This window comes from Delphinus delphis, chromosome 21, assembly GCF_949987515.2.
Source record: "Delphinus delphis chromosome 21, mDelDel1.2, whole genome shotgun sequence".
In the NCBI taxonomy this organism is placed as follows: domain Eukaryota; kingdom Metazoa; phylum Chordata; class Mammalia; order Artiodactyla; family Delphinidae; genus Delphinus; species Delphinus delphis.
Window position 1 is genome coordinate 14,755,716 of NC_082703.1, and position 15,598 is coordinate 14,771,313.

At 42.6% G+C, this 15,598-nt stretch overlaps 1 protein-coding gene across 4 annotated transcripts in view; it reads right to left on the reverse strand.

Moving 5' to 3' along the window:
* Positions 1–3,298: 3,298 nt before the first annotated feature.
* Positions 3,299–15,598, reverse strand: part of DLC1 (DLC1 Rho GTPase activating protein) — a 389,008-nt gene continuing 376,708 nt past the window's right edge. For all 4 annotated transcript variants that reach the window (XM_060001270.1, XM_060001271.1, XM_060001272.1 and 1 more), the window contains 8 exons: positions 13,642–13,801; positions 13,334–13,532; positions 11,459–11,672; positions 9,579–9,693; positions 7,916–8,134; positions 6,896–7,113; positions 6,001–6,174; positions 3,299–5,263 (listed from right to left, as the gene is read on the reverse strand). In XM_060001270.1, coding sequence (XP_059857253.1) covers positions 5,143–5,263; positions 6,001–6,174; positions 6,896–7,113; positions 7,916–8,134; positions 9,579–9,693; positions 11,459–11,672; positions 13,334–13,532; positions 13,642–13,801 — 1,420 coding nt within the window. In that variant the 3' untranslated portion in view covers positions 3,299–5,142. The remainder of the gene's footprint in view (positions 5,264–6,000; positions 6,175–6,895; positions 7,114–7,915; positions 8,135–9,578; positions 9,694–11,458; positions 11,673–13,333; positions 13,533–13,641; positions 13,802–15,598) is intronic.

Here is a 15,598-nt window from a genome sequence, read left to right on the forward strand (position 1 = left end):
CCTTTGCCACATTTCAACAAGAGCCGCGCGCACTGGAGCAGGGTGCTCTGCCATGCAGTGCTGTTCTCAAATTTCTTGAGTCCCTTTGCAAATACTACATAGCTACTTTCTTTCTTTAAGCGTTCCTGCCTCTTTAAACTTTTTCATTTATAAAACGAGGCTAATAAGTTCTCCTTCAAAGGAATGCTATGGGATTTAAATGTAATATTAATTGAATAAGGCATATATTTCAGTACCTAGCACATTATTAGGCTTAATAAATGGTAGCTCAACAGCAAGTCCTCTCAGATGTGAGCCAAACACGTTTGTATTTGTCAAGTACCTGTAACCTACAGAGCTTTTAACAACATTTTCCTTAGGAATCAGACTATTTTTATGGGAACAAGTCACTATTTTTGTGGGAACAACATCACCAAATCATGGCTGATGATGAGTCATAAAAAGAGTAAGGCTCTTGCTTTCCACAGTGCTTTGTATCTTGATAGGAAAAGAGAAAGAAATGAAAATCCCCTATGAGGAACAACATCTCTTGCCCTCATTTTTTTTTTTTTTTAAGTCTAATGAGATGAAAAATCTCTGCAAAGAGGTGTTTATACTACAGTTGTCAACACAGCCTTGGGTCCAGACAGGCAAACCGGCTGCTCTAATGGGAACTGTGTATACACAGAGAGGGTAATTACTTTGGGCTACAGCTGCCAACATGATTTAGCAAACTCCCAGCCTGAAAAAAACTGATCATTCCCTGCAGAATGGGCCCAATTTCACTGCAACTGCACAGACCTACCTGAGCTTTCCCTGCCACAGACTCTTTGAGGTTTTTTGTAATTTGCATTCCTTAGGCAAATGGAATTTAAATTCCGTAGGCAAATTTCATCCTGATGGAACACCAAGATGACATGCATTGCCATGATCTCATGGTTTAGGATTTCTGCTTTATAATCACTTATGTATGCTTCAACAGGCAGGTGGGGAAAAGCATTTGGGCTAAATTCCACTTTGCTTTCATGAAGGCTCCTTTACCTTTCAATAGCTCTTGGTTTTCAAAGCACCTTCACAGATATGTCAGTTGCACGTCATGATATTCTTGTGTGGTGGGCAGCACGACGAATTGCAGAAAGGCACAGGACCGGCCTTCTGGTCCTGGGCTGCAGATTAAGAAGCCTGTAAGTAGTTATGCCCCTTGTATCCATGAAGCAATGCAAGCTCAGAGGGGTTGGGTGGGTTGCAATCTGACCACACGTCAGATCGTTCTGCGCTTGCAGGTGGGGAGGAGCAGGTCCTATGCTTCACAGGGAGGCATCCCTGGAGTCTCGGTACACTGCAAATCACGTATTCAATTTGCAAACAGAACTACAAATTCTTTCAACCTGAAACAACACTTTGGCCTCACCTTTATCTTGACCTCCTTAATTTCTCCTTAAGCATCTCAGTAATCGGGTGACAGAATAATTTCTTGGCAACCTTGACTAATGTGGTTATTTTGCCATGGATCCTCCTTTTCCTTGCATTCTTCCCAATTCTGATGCAACGTGAGTGAATCGGCCCTTACTGTGAGTTTGCCTCCGGATTAGAGAAAGATAGGCAGATGGGAGACGGTCTGGGGTAGAGGTACTGAGCTGGAATTTCAGCTCCTCTTTCTGGCTCTGGGCACCTTAATTCGTCACTAAGTCAAGGCCATAGTCCTTAGAAGGATGATACCTATGCTTTGTGGGGTGCGTATGAAAAGTGGACAAAGGTGGCATAAAGACCCGTGAGCGTAACGATAACATCCCACACACCTCTCTACTGCCTTTGTTTTCCCCTGGACACACACACACCCCTAACCAGGGGTGTTGGAAAAGCACCGATATGGATTACCTTCCCTAGTTTTTCCTCAGTTTTTACTTTCCCAAAATCTCAGCTGTTCCCCTTAGCCCTGGGAGGGGAAAAAAAAAAAAAAAACCCTCTTAAGAATCCATTTAATTTTGTTAGAATCTTCCAAGTTATGCCATCTGTAAATTGGTAGGCAGGATGCGATAGGGCGTTATCATTTCTATCTTAGTATCTCTGAGGGCAGATTTTCAGGACTTTGGAATCTTCAGGTCTGAGCACTGTGTGAGCTAAATATAAATAGGTGTTGGAATAACTGACTAAATGAGGTAAATAGGAAAATGGGTCGTGACCAAAGCAATCTGAATCTACCTGGGTGCCCGTGAGAGCATCTCTTCCATCCTGGTAACCACATGTAGCCTATTACTAACTCATGACTCCAGAGCTGTGCAAACAACTGAATTATTAGGTATTTCAGACATTTTGATTTTCCATTTTATATGGCTCTGAGGAAACCAGGACTGGAGGCAGAAGTAAATAAAAAGGCTTCGGTCTGTGTGTGTCTTTTAAAAAATTATATTGAGATTGGTTTTTCTCCTTTACTACGCCCAGAGTGAGTATTTGTCAAAATCAAATCTAAGATGCATATCACATTGTATCGGAGGAATGAGACTGGTTGAAATTCCAGCACAAAGAACTCTCTAATTTAGAATCCAGAGCATCTCTGTAGAATATCTATGTCATCTTCGCCAGTTTTTGAACTTTAAGATTTCACTAGGTTTAACAAGTTCCAGTCTCTGCCATCTCAAAATGGCATTGATGAACCAAAGTGAGGACTTAAGACAGACAGCATCCTAGCTTCTCTTCCTTTTCAAATAACAGACACTGATTCAATCAATTCCATTTGGCAAATAATAAATTTATTAGGTGCCTACAAGTACAAAACACTGAAAGCTGCTGTAGGGGATTATAAAGATGTGTAGAAGAGCCCTGCTCTCAGAGAGCTTACAACCTAGGCAATTAGTCACAATTAGTAAGTTGTGGCAATATCACTTTAGGTGGCTTAAAGCAGAGTTCTTGAAAATGTTCACATCCTTCACATTCTCCTCTGGTCAAATATGTAAGGAATCCTTTCAACAGGAAAGCCAAACAGTGGGAAAGAGACCTTTTGTGGAATGAATCGGTGACCTTGGCTTTGCTCATGAGCATCTTTCGGTTGCTGTTGCTTATTCTTGTAACTTTCTCAGTATCGTTTCCTCGAGACCTTTGTTTGGAGAGCATCTCTGTGCTTCCTGAACCTTCACCAGGGTTTCCTGTTTGTTAGTGAGTGGCTCAGTTGCAGTTTGGCCTTGGAATGATTTGCAGTCTGATTTTTCCTGTAGCAAATCTGTATTTTCATTTTAGTTGATGCTAGGATGGTATGCCTTGCCGTCTGTGGCTTTACGGGTGGGAGTGAGATGTGATACAGTGGAAAGCAGGCCAGACGTTTCCCTTACTTTAAACATTTAATAGTGCACTTATTGATTATATTCTGTACAGATATAGAGCAAGTTATAAACCTCTTATTTACTTTTTTTTCACTTAGACTGTATTCATGTAAAGTGTATTTACATTAGCAAAAAACAAACGAAAAAAAAAACAAACCAAAAAAGCCTTGAGGTACAAAATCCAAAAGAATATCTGAGGTATAAATACAAGTATATTTTAAATAATAATCTTTATCATGCTTTATCTGTGTTGGAAAGCACAGTGGACAGGTAGGCGTACATGTTTCTTAATAGAATGGTATATACAACATATACTCTTACAAATCTCAAAGCCATTAAAGTTGAATATACAAGTATATCTTCATGAGGCACGCTAATATCCAAAATACTCAAATTAAACTCTGATCTGTCCCCTGCCCCCTAATTCTTCAAAGAACCTTTGAAATAACACTGACAATGGTAACTAAATTATAACAAAATAAAAGTCCTTCTTACAACTCTCATTCATACATTATTCACTTTTGATCCATATAAAATAAATTCACTAATACTGTCTTTTGAGCCAACCTTTACCGTTACAGTAAAACCTGTATAAAGACCACCCTTCCAAAGCCCTGCACTAGTGTGTTTTTGATTGTTTGTTTTTTACTGTGATTACTACTTTCCATTACTACTAAAATATATTTCCAGGGGCTTCATAAAGGAGAAGAAAAAGAAATGTAGGAAAAACAAAATTTTAAAAAACCCCTATTTGCTGAGAAGGACAAATCCAATTAACATGTGCAGCTTTCAAAAATGCTGTTAATAACCATAACAACAAGCAACTTTTGTGGTTGGGTTAAATTTACAAGGGTTTCCTTGGGACACAGTTTCCTGTGTTCCCATACATAGTGCCTTAAAGAGCTTCTCCTAACATGGAAATGCAAAGAATCTGCGGACACGTAAAAGGTGTTGATATTTGATTCAGGAGTAGATGTTAAGAGTGCTCAGTTTTCACATCTCAACTTAAAAACCAAAAAACAGAACTGTGCTTTGGAGCTAGCAAGGGGGAATTTCCATCCCTGAATTCACCTGTACTGGATAAAAACAACTTTGCTATCTGCAATCAGGTCTAGAGACAAACTGTGTTTAAAATGGGCCATCCAAGCAAATTTATTACAATCACTTTTAAGGTAAAGAAGAGGTTGGTGGGGACGGAAAGTGTTTACTAACTCAGGAAAAAAAAAAAAACCAGACAAGGGTGGGTTGTCTGACACCCCAAAATAAATGGGTTCACTTTCTGGATAATTCTATGGGTATTAACCTGATGCATCAAGATCCTTCTTGGAGGTGTCTCAGTGTGCCAGACACTGTAGCCCAACTTACACATCTACGCCATTCGACCAGCAACAAACACACATACACACACCCCTCTGTGCAAACCTTTCTTTGCTCTTCTCAGCGAGAAAATATGTCAAAGAGGACCAACTATTCCAGTGGATACACCAGTTCCTCCACACACTGCAAAGAAAATGACATAGGTACACGTACACAGACACCGACATCGCAAGAGAATGACGTCTCTTCATTATCTTCCCTAATGTATTTATAGTTTTGCTTCTCAGAAGCAATTCGAATAGGAATACTTTTTTTTTTTTTTTTTTGCACAGTCATATATTCCAGTCAAGGTCCATAATACAGACCTTAAACGAATAGAAAGCAGCTTTAAAAATGTATCAAATCACTATAGTCAATTCCCACACTCCATCTTGTAGTTTTGTTTCAGGATCAGACACTGAACCCAATCTTCCAAGGACTGGCAAGGGTTCTAGAAACAAAGGCCCAGATAATGGACATGCTTCGGGAATCACCTAGATTTGGTGTCTTTGGTTTCAGTGCTCTGATTACTGAAGGAGTCTCGGATCTTGACAACTTCAGCTGCACACAAATGTCCAAAAGATTTCGTGTACCACTCTGGCATGTGGCCCCTACGACAGACAGGAAAGGAAACGCAAATAAATTATTCGAGTTGGAAAACCCTGAATCAGCTGAAGGGAGTTCTGAATATACTTCTATTTCTTGATCAGCAAAATGTGCGAGCAAAGATCCCTCTTATTATTCCTAAGTAATCTGCTGGCATCTCCATTACACTTTTGGAACCAGAAGCTTCTCAAGGAACAACATATTGAGTGCAGATACTGAGTGAAACTGTTCAGGAAAGAAAGCTCTGGCGTGTAGAACAAAAACAGACCATACAGATACTTGCAGTACGGAGCTGTAAAGACTTCAAATGAGGACTTATTTAACAGGAGAGCCACTTTGGAAAGTTTTTAGAGGTTTGTTTTTTTCTTGTTGGTATTGCTGCATTTCGTTCATTTTCTGATAAGAATTCGCACTGATCTATGGCACAAAGTATAGGTCTAATTAATTACTAAAAGGGCATGTCACATTATTCAAACTTCTTTGAATATACAATGAGAAACATCTGATTGCTAATTCGAACTCTCATTTCCTGTGGCTTTGAGTTCGTGGCAGAACCACCACATCCACATTGCTTTAGTACCATATTCTCTAAGGGGTGGAAATTAGTAAGTGGTACCCAGAGGACCAAGAAACATGAAGGAGTTACTTTATAAGCACCGCTCTTCACAGAGCATCCAAGATGCAGGGATGTATTCACTCAAGATGTCAAAAAAAAAAAAAAAAAATCAGCACTAGAACATACCTTAAGTCAGCTCTGCACATGTAGGTGAGTTTGGATTTCCCTGACCCGCAGGGTTCGATTAGATACCTGGCCAGGAGCACATTGACCCTCACTCCCACCACAGGGGCCCGGTCGTGGTCCACGGAGGTGAGTAAAAGGGCACAAGCTCCCTTGGGTAAATTAGTCCTCCATGTTCTGTAGGGACAAAACGAGAGGGGAAAAAAATGGAGTTTCCTGGAAGCCGAGTTTAAAACGGGGCCTCACTCTTAGAGAAGGCAGCTGAAGGGCAGGATGGGGGCCACGCCGTGCATCCATCCTTGTGCAAGGACTCCTGAACGACTAACTTCAACAGAGCCCCTTCTGCAGTGGTATTTAAGCTCACACAGTCAGTTCTTGGAAAGAGGACCAATCTGAAGTGGGTCTGAAAACCCTTTTTATATTTCACAAATGTAGTAGAACATGGACATCCAAATGTTAGTCCGTTGGAGAAGTTCTGGACTAATGATGTGACATTTCCTCAAAGATTTTTGGAATTCTTCTTTCAATGATATCTTCAGAGAATTTATGAATCACATATGAATCAGCCTTAACCACAGCTCACTTGGGACCCAAATGTTACTTCCTGGCTTCTGCTGTTTCTAACGAGAAAATCTATCCTAAAGGGGGCAAAAATCAGCTACCACTGAACACGTTCAATGGAATGTGCCTCTCTTTCTGAGCTCGGTTCCAAAAGAGCTCAAACCATTTTCAGGGATGGACACACTGTTGGAATAAACGAGGATATATTTTTCATAGTTGGAAGGGTTCAACGCTTTTCTGGAAGCAAACGTTCTATTTTAAATAATGCTGGCATCTTATAACATTCAGTGCCACAGAGGCTCACCCTTGCCGCAGCAATCAACCCGGAAGCTCTCACCTCAGAACAACGTAGTCCCGAGCAGGGTGGGGCGCCATACTGTTTTGCACATACTGGTAAATTTCAGTTCGGCTGTCCAGGATCTCAATCACTTTTGAATCCAACAAGTCCACGTCCCAGAGGTGCTGCTCTTTAAGTAGGCGCTTTAAGATTTCCTCAGGCGATGCAGGGACTTCAATGGTTGCCCTCCAAAGCCTTAGAGGTGGTCCTTCACTCACCTGAAAAGAGGATGTACTCGTCAGTGCTGAGACCATTCCCACACACCTAGTCTCTGAAGGCAAACTACTAGCTGGGTACGTCGTCCTAATGTTTATTTCTGGCTTTAATAGGCTGCTGACTGCAAGTACATTCACGATCAGGCCAGAAAGCAAATAGTACTGCTGGCGTCACCTCCTGTTATATCTGTTTTCCTGGGACCCATATTAGGGTCAATGTAATAAAACTAAGATTTATCTGCACTCCCAAGCCTGCATGGCCATCCGACTGCTCTCATTGTTTCTACTCAAGGTGGTAGAGACAAATCAACAAATACCTCCAAGCACCTATCATGCAAAGCAATACAGGATGCCTCTGCCCTTAAGGGGCTTTCAGGTTAACCACCCACCCACCCAGCACTCCCTGCTCATTAAAGGGCCAAGAGAAGAGTGACTGAGAACAGGAGAGAGCCCAAGGGGATTCCAATCAAATGATGGAAATATCTAGGCACGTCACAAAATGCCCAAAGGCCCCATACCATTAGTAAAACATTCCAGGGAATTCTAGTGTGTTTCTGTGGAACCAAAGGATTTCACTAGATATTTTGATTCCCCTGACACGTGTTCAATGAGCGCTATTCCTCACTGAACTGGTTTCCACTCTTACCCGGGGAATATGGATCACCTGGCTGCCTAGCTCTAGAAGGAAGGGAATGGGTGACAGATCCCCATGGAGAACTGTGTTGGCAAAAGGGTATCTCGTCTCTGATGAACCCAAGTCCTGACCACTAGAATTCAAATGGCTAACAAGGGGGAGATGACATACCTTCTTATAGGATAGCTCAGCCTGCTCAGATGTAGAGTAGCTGACCCAGCCTTTGAATTTCTCTTTGACCTCTTTAAACAGGCTGTCCACACAGTCCTGGAGGAAGTGTTGGTAGCTGGCTGACTCATCATTACAAAGGCGTCCTAACGCTTCTAGGGTAAGTGGCTTCAGCTCTTGTTCGGTGTAGGAATTTCGACATCGGCTCATTTCCTCAGGAACCTGGGAGGGACACGAGAGACATAAAGGAGGTTTGTTGCCCATCAGAGGAAGCGGCAAGATTCTCAAGGCAGTGCAAGCAGTCCAGTCCCCCTGCTTCCAACAGATGGAGGAGTGTCCCTGCCGACCTCATGTGGTATCATGACGACGCAAGCAGATCACCTTCATAAAGGTACCTAGAAAGCTTATTTTTGTCTGAGGTCCTCTTCTTTAGAAAGTTACAGTAGGAGAGTAAGTGATTAAAATAGGGTGTACGTTGACGAAGACAGATTGTTTTTTAATTGAAGTACAGTTAGTTGATTTACAATAGTTTCAAGTGTACAACATAGTGATCCAAAAACTTTATAGATTATGCTCCATTTAAAGTTATTGTAAAATATGGGCTATATTCCCTATGCTGTACAATATATCCTGTCGCTTATTTATTTTATACACAGTAGTCTGTACCTCTTACTCCCCTTGCCCCCCACACCCCTCTTACCTTTCAAGCCACTAGTTTGTTCTCTATTCCTGTGAGTCTGTTTCTGTTTTGTTATATTCATTCTTTGTCTTATTTTTTTAGATTCCACATGAATGCAATAACATACAATACTTGTTTTCCCCTGCCCGACTTATTTCACTAAGCATAATACCCTCCAGGTCCGTCCCTATTGTTGCAAATTCAAAATTTCATTCTTTTATTATTTTAAATTAAATAAATTAATTAATTTATTTATTTTTGCGATATGCGGGCACTGTTGTGGCCTCTCCCGTTGCGGAGCACAGGCTCCGGACACGCAGGCTCAGTGGCCATGGTTCATGGGCCCAGCCGCTCCGCGGCATGTGGGATCTTCCCGGACCGGGGCACGAACCCATGTCCCCTGCATCGGCAGGCGGACTCTCAACCACTGCGCCACCAGGGGAGCCCCTCATTCTTTTATTTTAATGGCTGAGTAGTATTTCATTTTATACACACACACCCCCTCCCCACCACATCTTCTTTATCCATTAATCTGTTGATGGATACTTAGGTTGCTTCCACTGGCTACTGTAAATAATGCTATGACCATTGGGGTGCATGTATCTTTTTGAATTAGTGCTTTTGTATTCTTTGGATATACTCAGGAATGGAATTGCTGGATCCTAAGGTAGTTCTATTTTTAATTTTTTAAGGAATGGTCATACTGTTTTCCATAGCGGCTGCATCTCAGATACAGAATTTATTTCAGATAATTTGTTACTTCTGCTTTCTAAGTAAAGGGGTATGGAGGTAGGCAAGTTCATTAACATATTAGCTCTAATGAGCTTATACATTATAAAATATATAAATAAGACATTCTCAGACTACATATATAACCTTCAGCTGTGGAAAAGACCTTTTGGTTAAGATGTGAACAAGTATGGTGCCCAAGATTTTGTCCTTATTTACATCATCCTTGACAAATAACAAAACTTCCCATCTCCTTACCTGGAAAAGCTTCTTGCACTCAGCAATCATATGGGCTAGCCCTTGAGTGGCAGCAAGATTTTCATTCAAATCTTTCTGATCTGGTTTTCCCAAGCTTTGTTTTCTTTGCATTACCCTAGAGAGAGAAATAAGGGAAGGGAAAGATTCAAATATATATATATATATATATATATATATATATATATTTTTTTTTTTTTTTTGCGGTCCGCGGGCCTCTCACTGCTGTGGCCTCTCCCATTGGGGAGCACAGGCTCCGGACGCACAGGCCCAGCGGCCATGGCTCATGGGCCCAGCCGCTCCGTGACATGTGGGATCCTCCTGGACCGGGGCACGAACCCATGTCCCCTGCATCGGCAGGCAGACTCTCAACCACTGCGCCACCAGGGAAGCCCCGAAGTATTTATATATTTTTAATCAATGTGTTATTCGAGGAAACCTAAAGGAGAGAAAAAGACTTTCACTGGAGGCTACTTGTCATTAAGTGGTTAAGGAGAGCTTTACTTTGGTGCACAGAAAACATGGAAGGGACTGTCTCCGATGAAATCTAGGTTATTTAAAACCATCACGTTAAATAGGTTCCTATTTAAACAGGGCAGCTTGTAAGGTCTATACGGTGTGGGGTGGCAGGAAGGAGAGGCAGCTTCGAGGAGTATGTGGGCGGCAGGCACTTGTCAAGGGGCTAAACAGGATCATTCTTTCCAGTGTAAATAAACAGAAGCCCCTCCTGTCAGTGAGAGAAAAGTCTATTGTTTCCTAGAGCTTTTGTCTTAATCTTATCTAATCTCTCTCTTCTGCTCACCTCTAGCTCTCTATCCCATTAAACACAGCACTAGTTAATTAAGCATTGTATGGCTTTCAGAAGCAAAGCTAACTTCACTAGCACAACCAGGCCTCACCCTACAGCTGAGAAATATTTGTCAAGTTCCTTCACAGCTGAGGAAAAGGATCAGCAGGATGAATTTAGTAGAAAGGGGTTAGCGACACTTCACCATGAGGCCTGTATACGAAATATTCATATAAGTAAGATGATCCAACTGGTTCTGCCATTTTTTCCTATCAGCATAGGCAAGTTATTCAATACTTACTCAAGTGACCTGCCCTGCAGTCTTGCCTCATGTGTAAAATAGATACTAACAGGAGCTTCACCTCCTACGATTGTTATGAGGATTAAAGAAGATAATCAATGTCCAGGGTGTAGCCCCATGCTGCGGACAGAGTAAGTGCTGAGCAAAAGAGCCTTTGTTATGTTCCAGATTCCTGGACCTCCACAGTCACTTCGATCTTGTCTACATCTAAGGAGAAACTTTGCAACAATGGGCTCAGCTGACTCTTAACTTTGAGGCTCAACGTCATCCTTAGTCATTTCAGATCCAGCTCCTTTCAACTTTCCCACACAGGCCGGCAGCTCGGTTCTACTGAAGAAGCCAAGGCAGCTTGGTTTTATTTATGCAGAAGCCAAGGCAGCAGGGCTCTCGTTCCCCACCCAGTTTTTGAGGTCTGTAAACTCTCTTGTCTGTTTGCCGGCAGAAAGTATGATGACAATGTTACAGAGAGCACTGCGGGGAGGATCAGGGGACACACCTGCCACGGCCAAGCAGTAATGCACATCGCTCTCAAAACCTGGTTGAAACTAGATTGTCTAGGAAGTCACGCCCCCAGGGCCGAGAAGAAAGAATGGAAGCAGCACAAGGGAGAAACTCCTTTTTTCTGGATTCGGGTATGAACCCAACAAAAACACAGGGACAGCCCTCCAAGGAAACGGAGGCTTCTTCTGTCTAAAGAACGGAGCATGCGCGTGCGTGTCTCACCATGCACGTGTGCGTCTCAACACCACGCGTGCGCGTCTCACCGTGCACGTGCGCACCTCACTGGACCCGTACCTTGGAGAGGAATTCTCTCTCTTGAGGGTGTTGAGGTGGAAGAGGGAAGGCGCCAAGCACACGGCTAAGTTGGTGGGAGTCATCTGGTTCTCCTTCACAGCTGCTGTGACATCGCTCAGGAAGTAGAGGAGCGTCTGCAGGACCTCCCTGTTCTCGTCAGGCAGGAGCATGATGGCGGCCTTGATCGCCTGGAGGCGCTGGTCCTTGGGCACATCTGCACGACACCCGCATTTACCCCAGTGATTTTCCATGTACGCTCGCAAGGAAACGTCCCAAAGCAAATAGCGGCATCAAAGACCTCAGCCCAGCACTGAACAAGCACTTGCAAAAAGTGTACTTGAGGTTAATACGGAAGAAATTAGGGATGGCCACCAGCGTCACTACCCTCAAGTGCTTCCTGCCTGTGGAGGAGTTACAAGTTTTAAAAACCCACAACGCCAATATACTCCTGAATCCACCTCAGAGTGCAGCTCCAGATGATGCCTGCTCTTCTCTTTTACTTTACAGTTCTTTACGGTTCTTTCTTTTCTAAGTACTTTTTTGAAACTCCTAGTTTACCATTCTTAATTACTGAACATTATAGGCTATACTTTAGTTTCAACGAGAAATCCTATCAAAGACATACAAGAGGATGAGAACCGAGATTTCTTCACCTTGACTACAAAATGTTCAGCATCTCAGCGGACTCTCCCAATTTCAACTGATCTGTTCATTCTTTAAATGGGGAAAGGAAGCTGCTAATATATTCCATTTAAACAACAGATATGTTTAACTAGTAATTTCTTTAAGTTTTAGAAAGCCCTACTGAGAGGCTACTATAAAAATACACGCTTGAGAAATAAACCCATAAAAATATATAACAATATAATGTAATGTATTATAACATTATATAATATATATGTATAATACAATTATAATGTATTATATATAAATGAATAAAATAATACACGTAGAAAATGTGGAACACAACTTTCAGGTCTCCTTTACTAGGCAAATTTTTCTTTTAAAAGGCGTGCGGTGGAAAACTGAAGTCACTCAAATGCAGCTCCATAGGACAAACTGATTAAACAGCTCCATGGTTACAATACATAACAAATACCTTGGTGGGGGAAATGTGACCTGTGTTTTCATAAAATCTGAAAGGACGAAGCAAATAATGAAATAATCCAGACCAACTCCATTTCTCATAAAATAAAGTTCCACGTGCCAGTTCTAAAGACAATTCAAGCACTGAGAGAAGCTGCTTTTAAATTACATTGCTGTAATAACACACTGAGCCAAGAAAAACACAAGGCTGTAGGAGCTATAATCCTGATCTTGATCATTAATTCAGACCACTGTTTGCTTTAAGCTTTACTTAAAAGTGAGATGGGCATGGGTATTGTTTCCCCAAGTATTTCTGGTAGAAGCTGAGATGAATAGCAGAAAAAGATTATTTATTCGTTTTACAGCAAGATAAAACACACAGACACCTGTGAAACTTTAAACACAACAGGCCCTGCTAGAGAAATGTGAAGCAACTGAAATGCCTACAGACAAGGCGGAGAGAGAGATCTCGGAATCTGCTCTTTTAAGTATCTTAGATAACACTGTTCTGGAAACGAATGAAAAAAACGAGCTCCTGGATCAGAATGTAAAAATGCATAGTTGCTTCGGTAATTAGAGAATGATGACGAGGGCAATTTATTTTTGCATTATTCAACAGGTACACAGAAACCTGTTCCACAAACAAGAAGGCAAGGAAGAAAGAAATCGATGACGTATTTCTAAGAGATCATCATGTAGGTCCAAGAGAATGACATCAAAGGAGGTACAGGTTTCAGCTGACCCCACTTTTCCCCACTGCCAACAACGTCAAGATCAAAGAACACTTACATTGGTAGATCTGCAGAAAGGTTTCCGAGAGTTTGTTCGTCATTAGTGGCTCAGGAAGATCTCGAAAATACTGCTTCAACATGTCTGCCACATCATAAGCAGACTGCCCCTCATAGTTGACACAATCTATGGTGCTTTCATTCATCTGGCGCAGAGCCTGAATCCGGGATTTGACACCTGATTTTCTGAAGAGTCCAACCTATTGTAAAAAAAAAAAACATTAAGCGTTTTTTCACTGCAAAACTAGAAGAAGATGCATGCATGTGGACTCCCATGATTAAGCGGGACCTGCAGGCAGCGGCTCTCACCTGATCCAGACAGTGGTTGCGGAGGTAGCGCATGGCCTGCTGAATGCTCTGGGGGAGGGGCTGTCCTGTGCGCTGCACGTTGACCGTCAGAGGGACCCCGAATACATGCCGGTCCTTGTAGTCTGGAACCTTGATCCTTTTCATAAACTTGGGCACAGCCCTATTGAAACAATATTGGGGGTTGGAGGGATATGTTTACTTGTCTATGTTCCCGTCCATCTGTGCAGTTAAACCCTGTGGGCTCTAGATCTGTGCTAGTAAGGTAGCTATTTAAATTTAAATCAAACAGAACTACAAATTCAGTTCCTCAGTTGTATCAGCCACATTTTAAGCACTCGCTAGCCATTTGTGGCCAGTAGTTACCATACTGGACTGGGCAAATATAGAACATTGCTACCACCACAGAGAGTTCCATTGGACAGTGATGTTCTACATCCTCTAAGGGTTGGGGCTGTGAGGCCCAGTAACAGCTCCTCAGTTGGGGATTCTCCTTCCACTGGTAACTCTGAGAACTGGGTTTGTGTTCCTAAGGGAGGTGATGGGCTTCCTTACAGAACGGCGGCACAGGAAGGAACAGAAGGAGAAAAGAACAGTCAAGACCCTACGTAGGAGCTTCAGGACAGAGTTGAAAAACAAGTTCCTATTTGTCCTGAAAATGGACAAGAATCATTTCTAGGTTCTCGATGAGATCCAAAGTATTTAGGGTAAAAAAAAGATCAGGATGAGAAAACAGCAGATGCATGATGTTGGTCTGACATAATGAGAACCAACTCCGGAGCTCAACAGTGGGGGCCAAGCTAATGACCCGGAGTCAAAATAAATTCTCCTGCTGATGACCCCAGAGAATATGACATCTTTAGCTTTCTAAAGGAAGCCGGAGAAGAACAATGAGGGTTTTGTGAACCTACGCCAGGCTCCCTGGAGTCCTGACACCAGGTCCAGCCGGAGCAGTATATGCAGCAGCAGGAAACCAATGTCGTGCATTTAACGCTGTGAAGCAGAAATTTCAGCTCTACAAATGACCTCTCTAAATGGGACAAGAAAGGGCAAGGCCGAACAGGAAGAGAACTTTGTGTAGAATTTCTCCTCACTCCGTGGATTCCCACAGTGCGAGGCTTTAACATTTGGTTTGGACTCACTGGAAAAACTGCCCAGAACCCAGGAGGTATTATGGACTTTCAGATTCTTGAGGGTTCGGTGGTGCTGGTGGGGGCAACCCAGAAATGAGAGCGTAAAGTATGCAGTTTTAAATAGCCAGCCGGGAAACCCTGACTCGAAGCACAGAGGAACACGGCGCGAGGCAGACTGCCTTGACTTTCGAGTGCTTACACCACAGCCATGGCGCGTTACTGTTTATAGCTCTAGGAAAGGTGAAACTGAAGCACACAGCCAAATTTGTGTTTCCATACAGTTAAGTATATGGTATCACGGCTATAAGTGTGCATAATACTCGCTTTGTCGGGGGAGAAAAGCCCAGCGGCGGAATGTGCAAGGAACACATTACGATCTCCACCGAGAATCTGAAGCATGTGGGGATAAACCAGTCAATACTTATTTCTGTCATTCAGAACAAACAACTTCTGTATTTAGCAGGGCTCCCATAATAACAGCCTTTGAACAGGAGATGCTTTGATGCCCAAGTTAACCTCACTATGAGTCCCAAGGAGGGGAGGAGCTGGAGAGAGAAGGGTTACATTGCTCCGCTGACTCTCTGGTTTGCCACCGAGCGCTACTCATGAATTGGGCCACTTCTCCATTTTTATAAAGAGCGGTAATTGTGCAACTGGATAATGAACACTTGAACTGGTGAAAAGACTTCAGGATACGCAGCTGACAGTGCAGAATGCGCTGGGATGTCAATGTAGAGACATTTCTCTGCTTTGCACTCAGTAGGAAAATTAAAATATGCACATAATGGGTCCTATCCATGACCCATCCAGCCCGACAGTCTGCATCT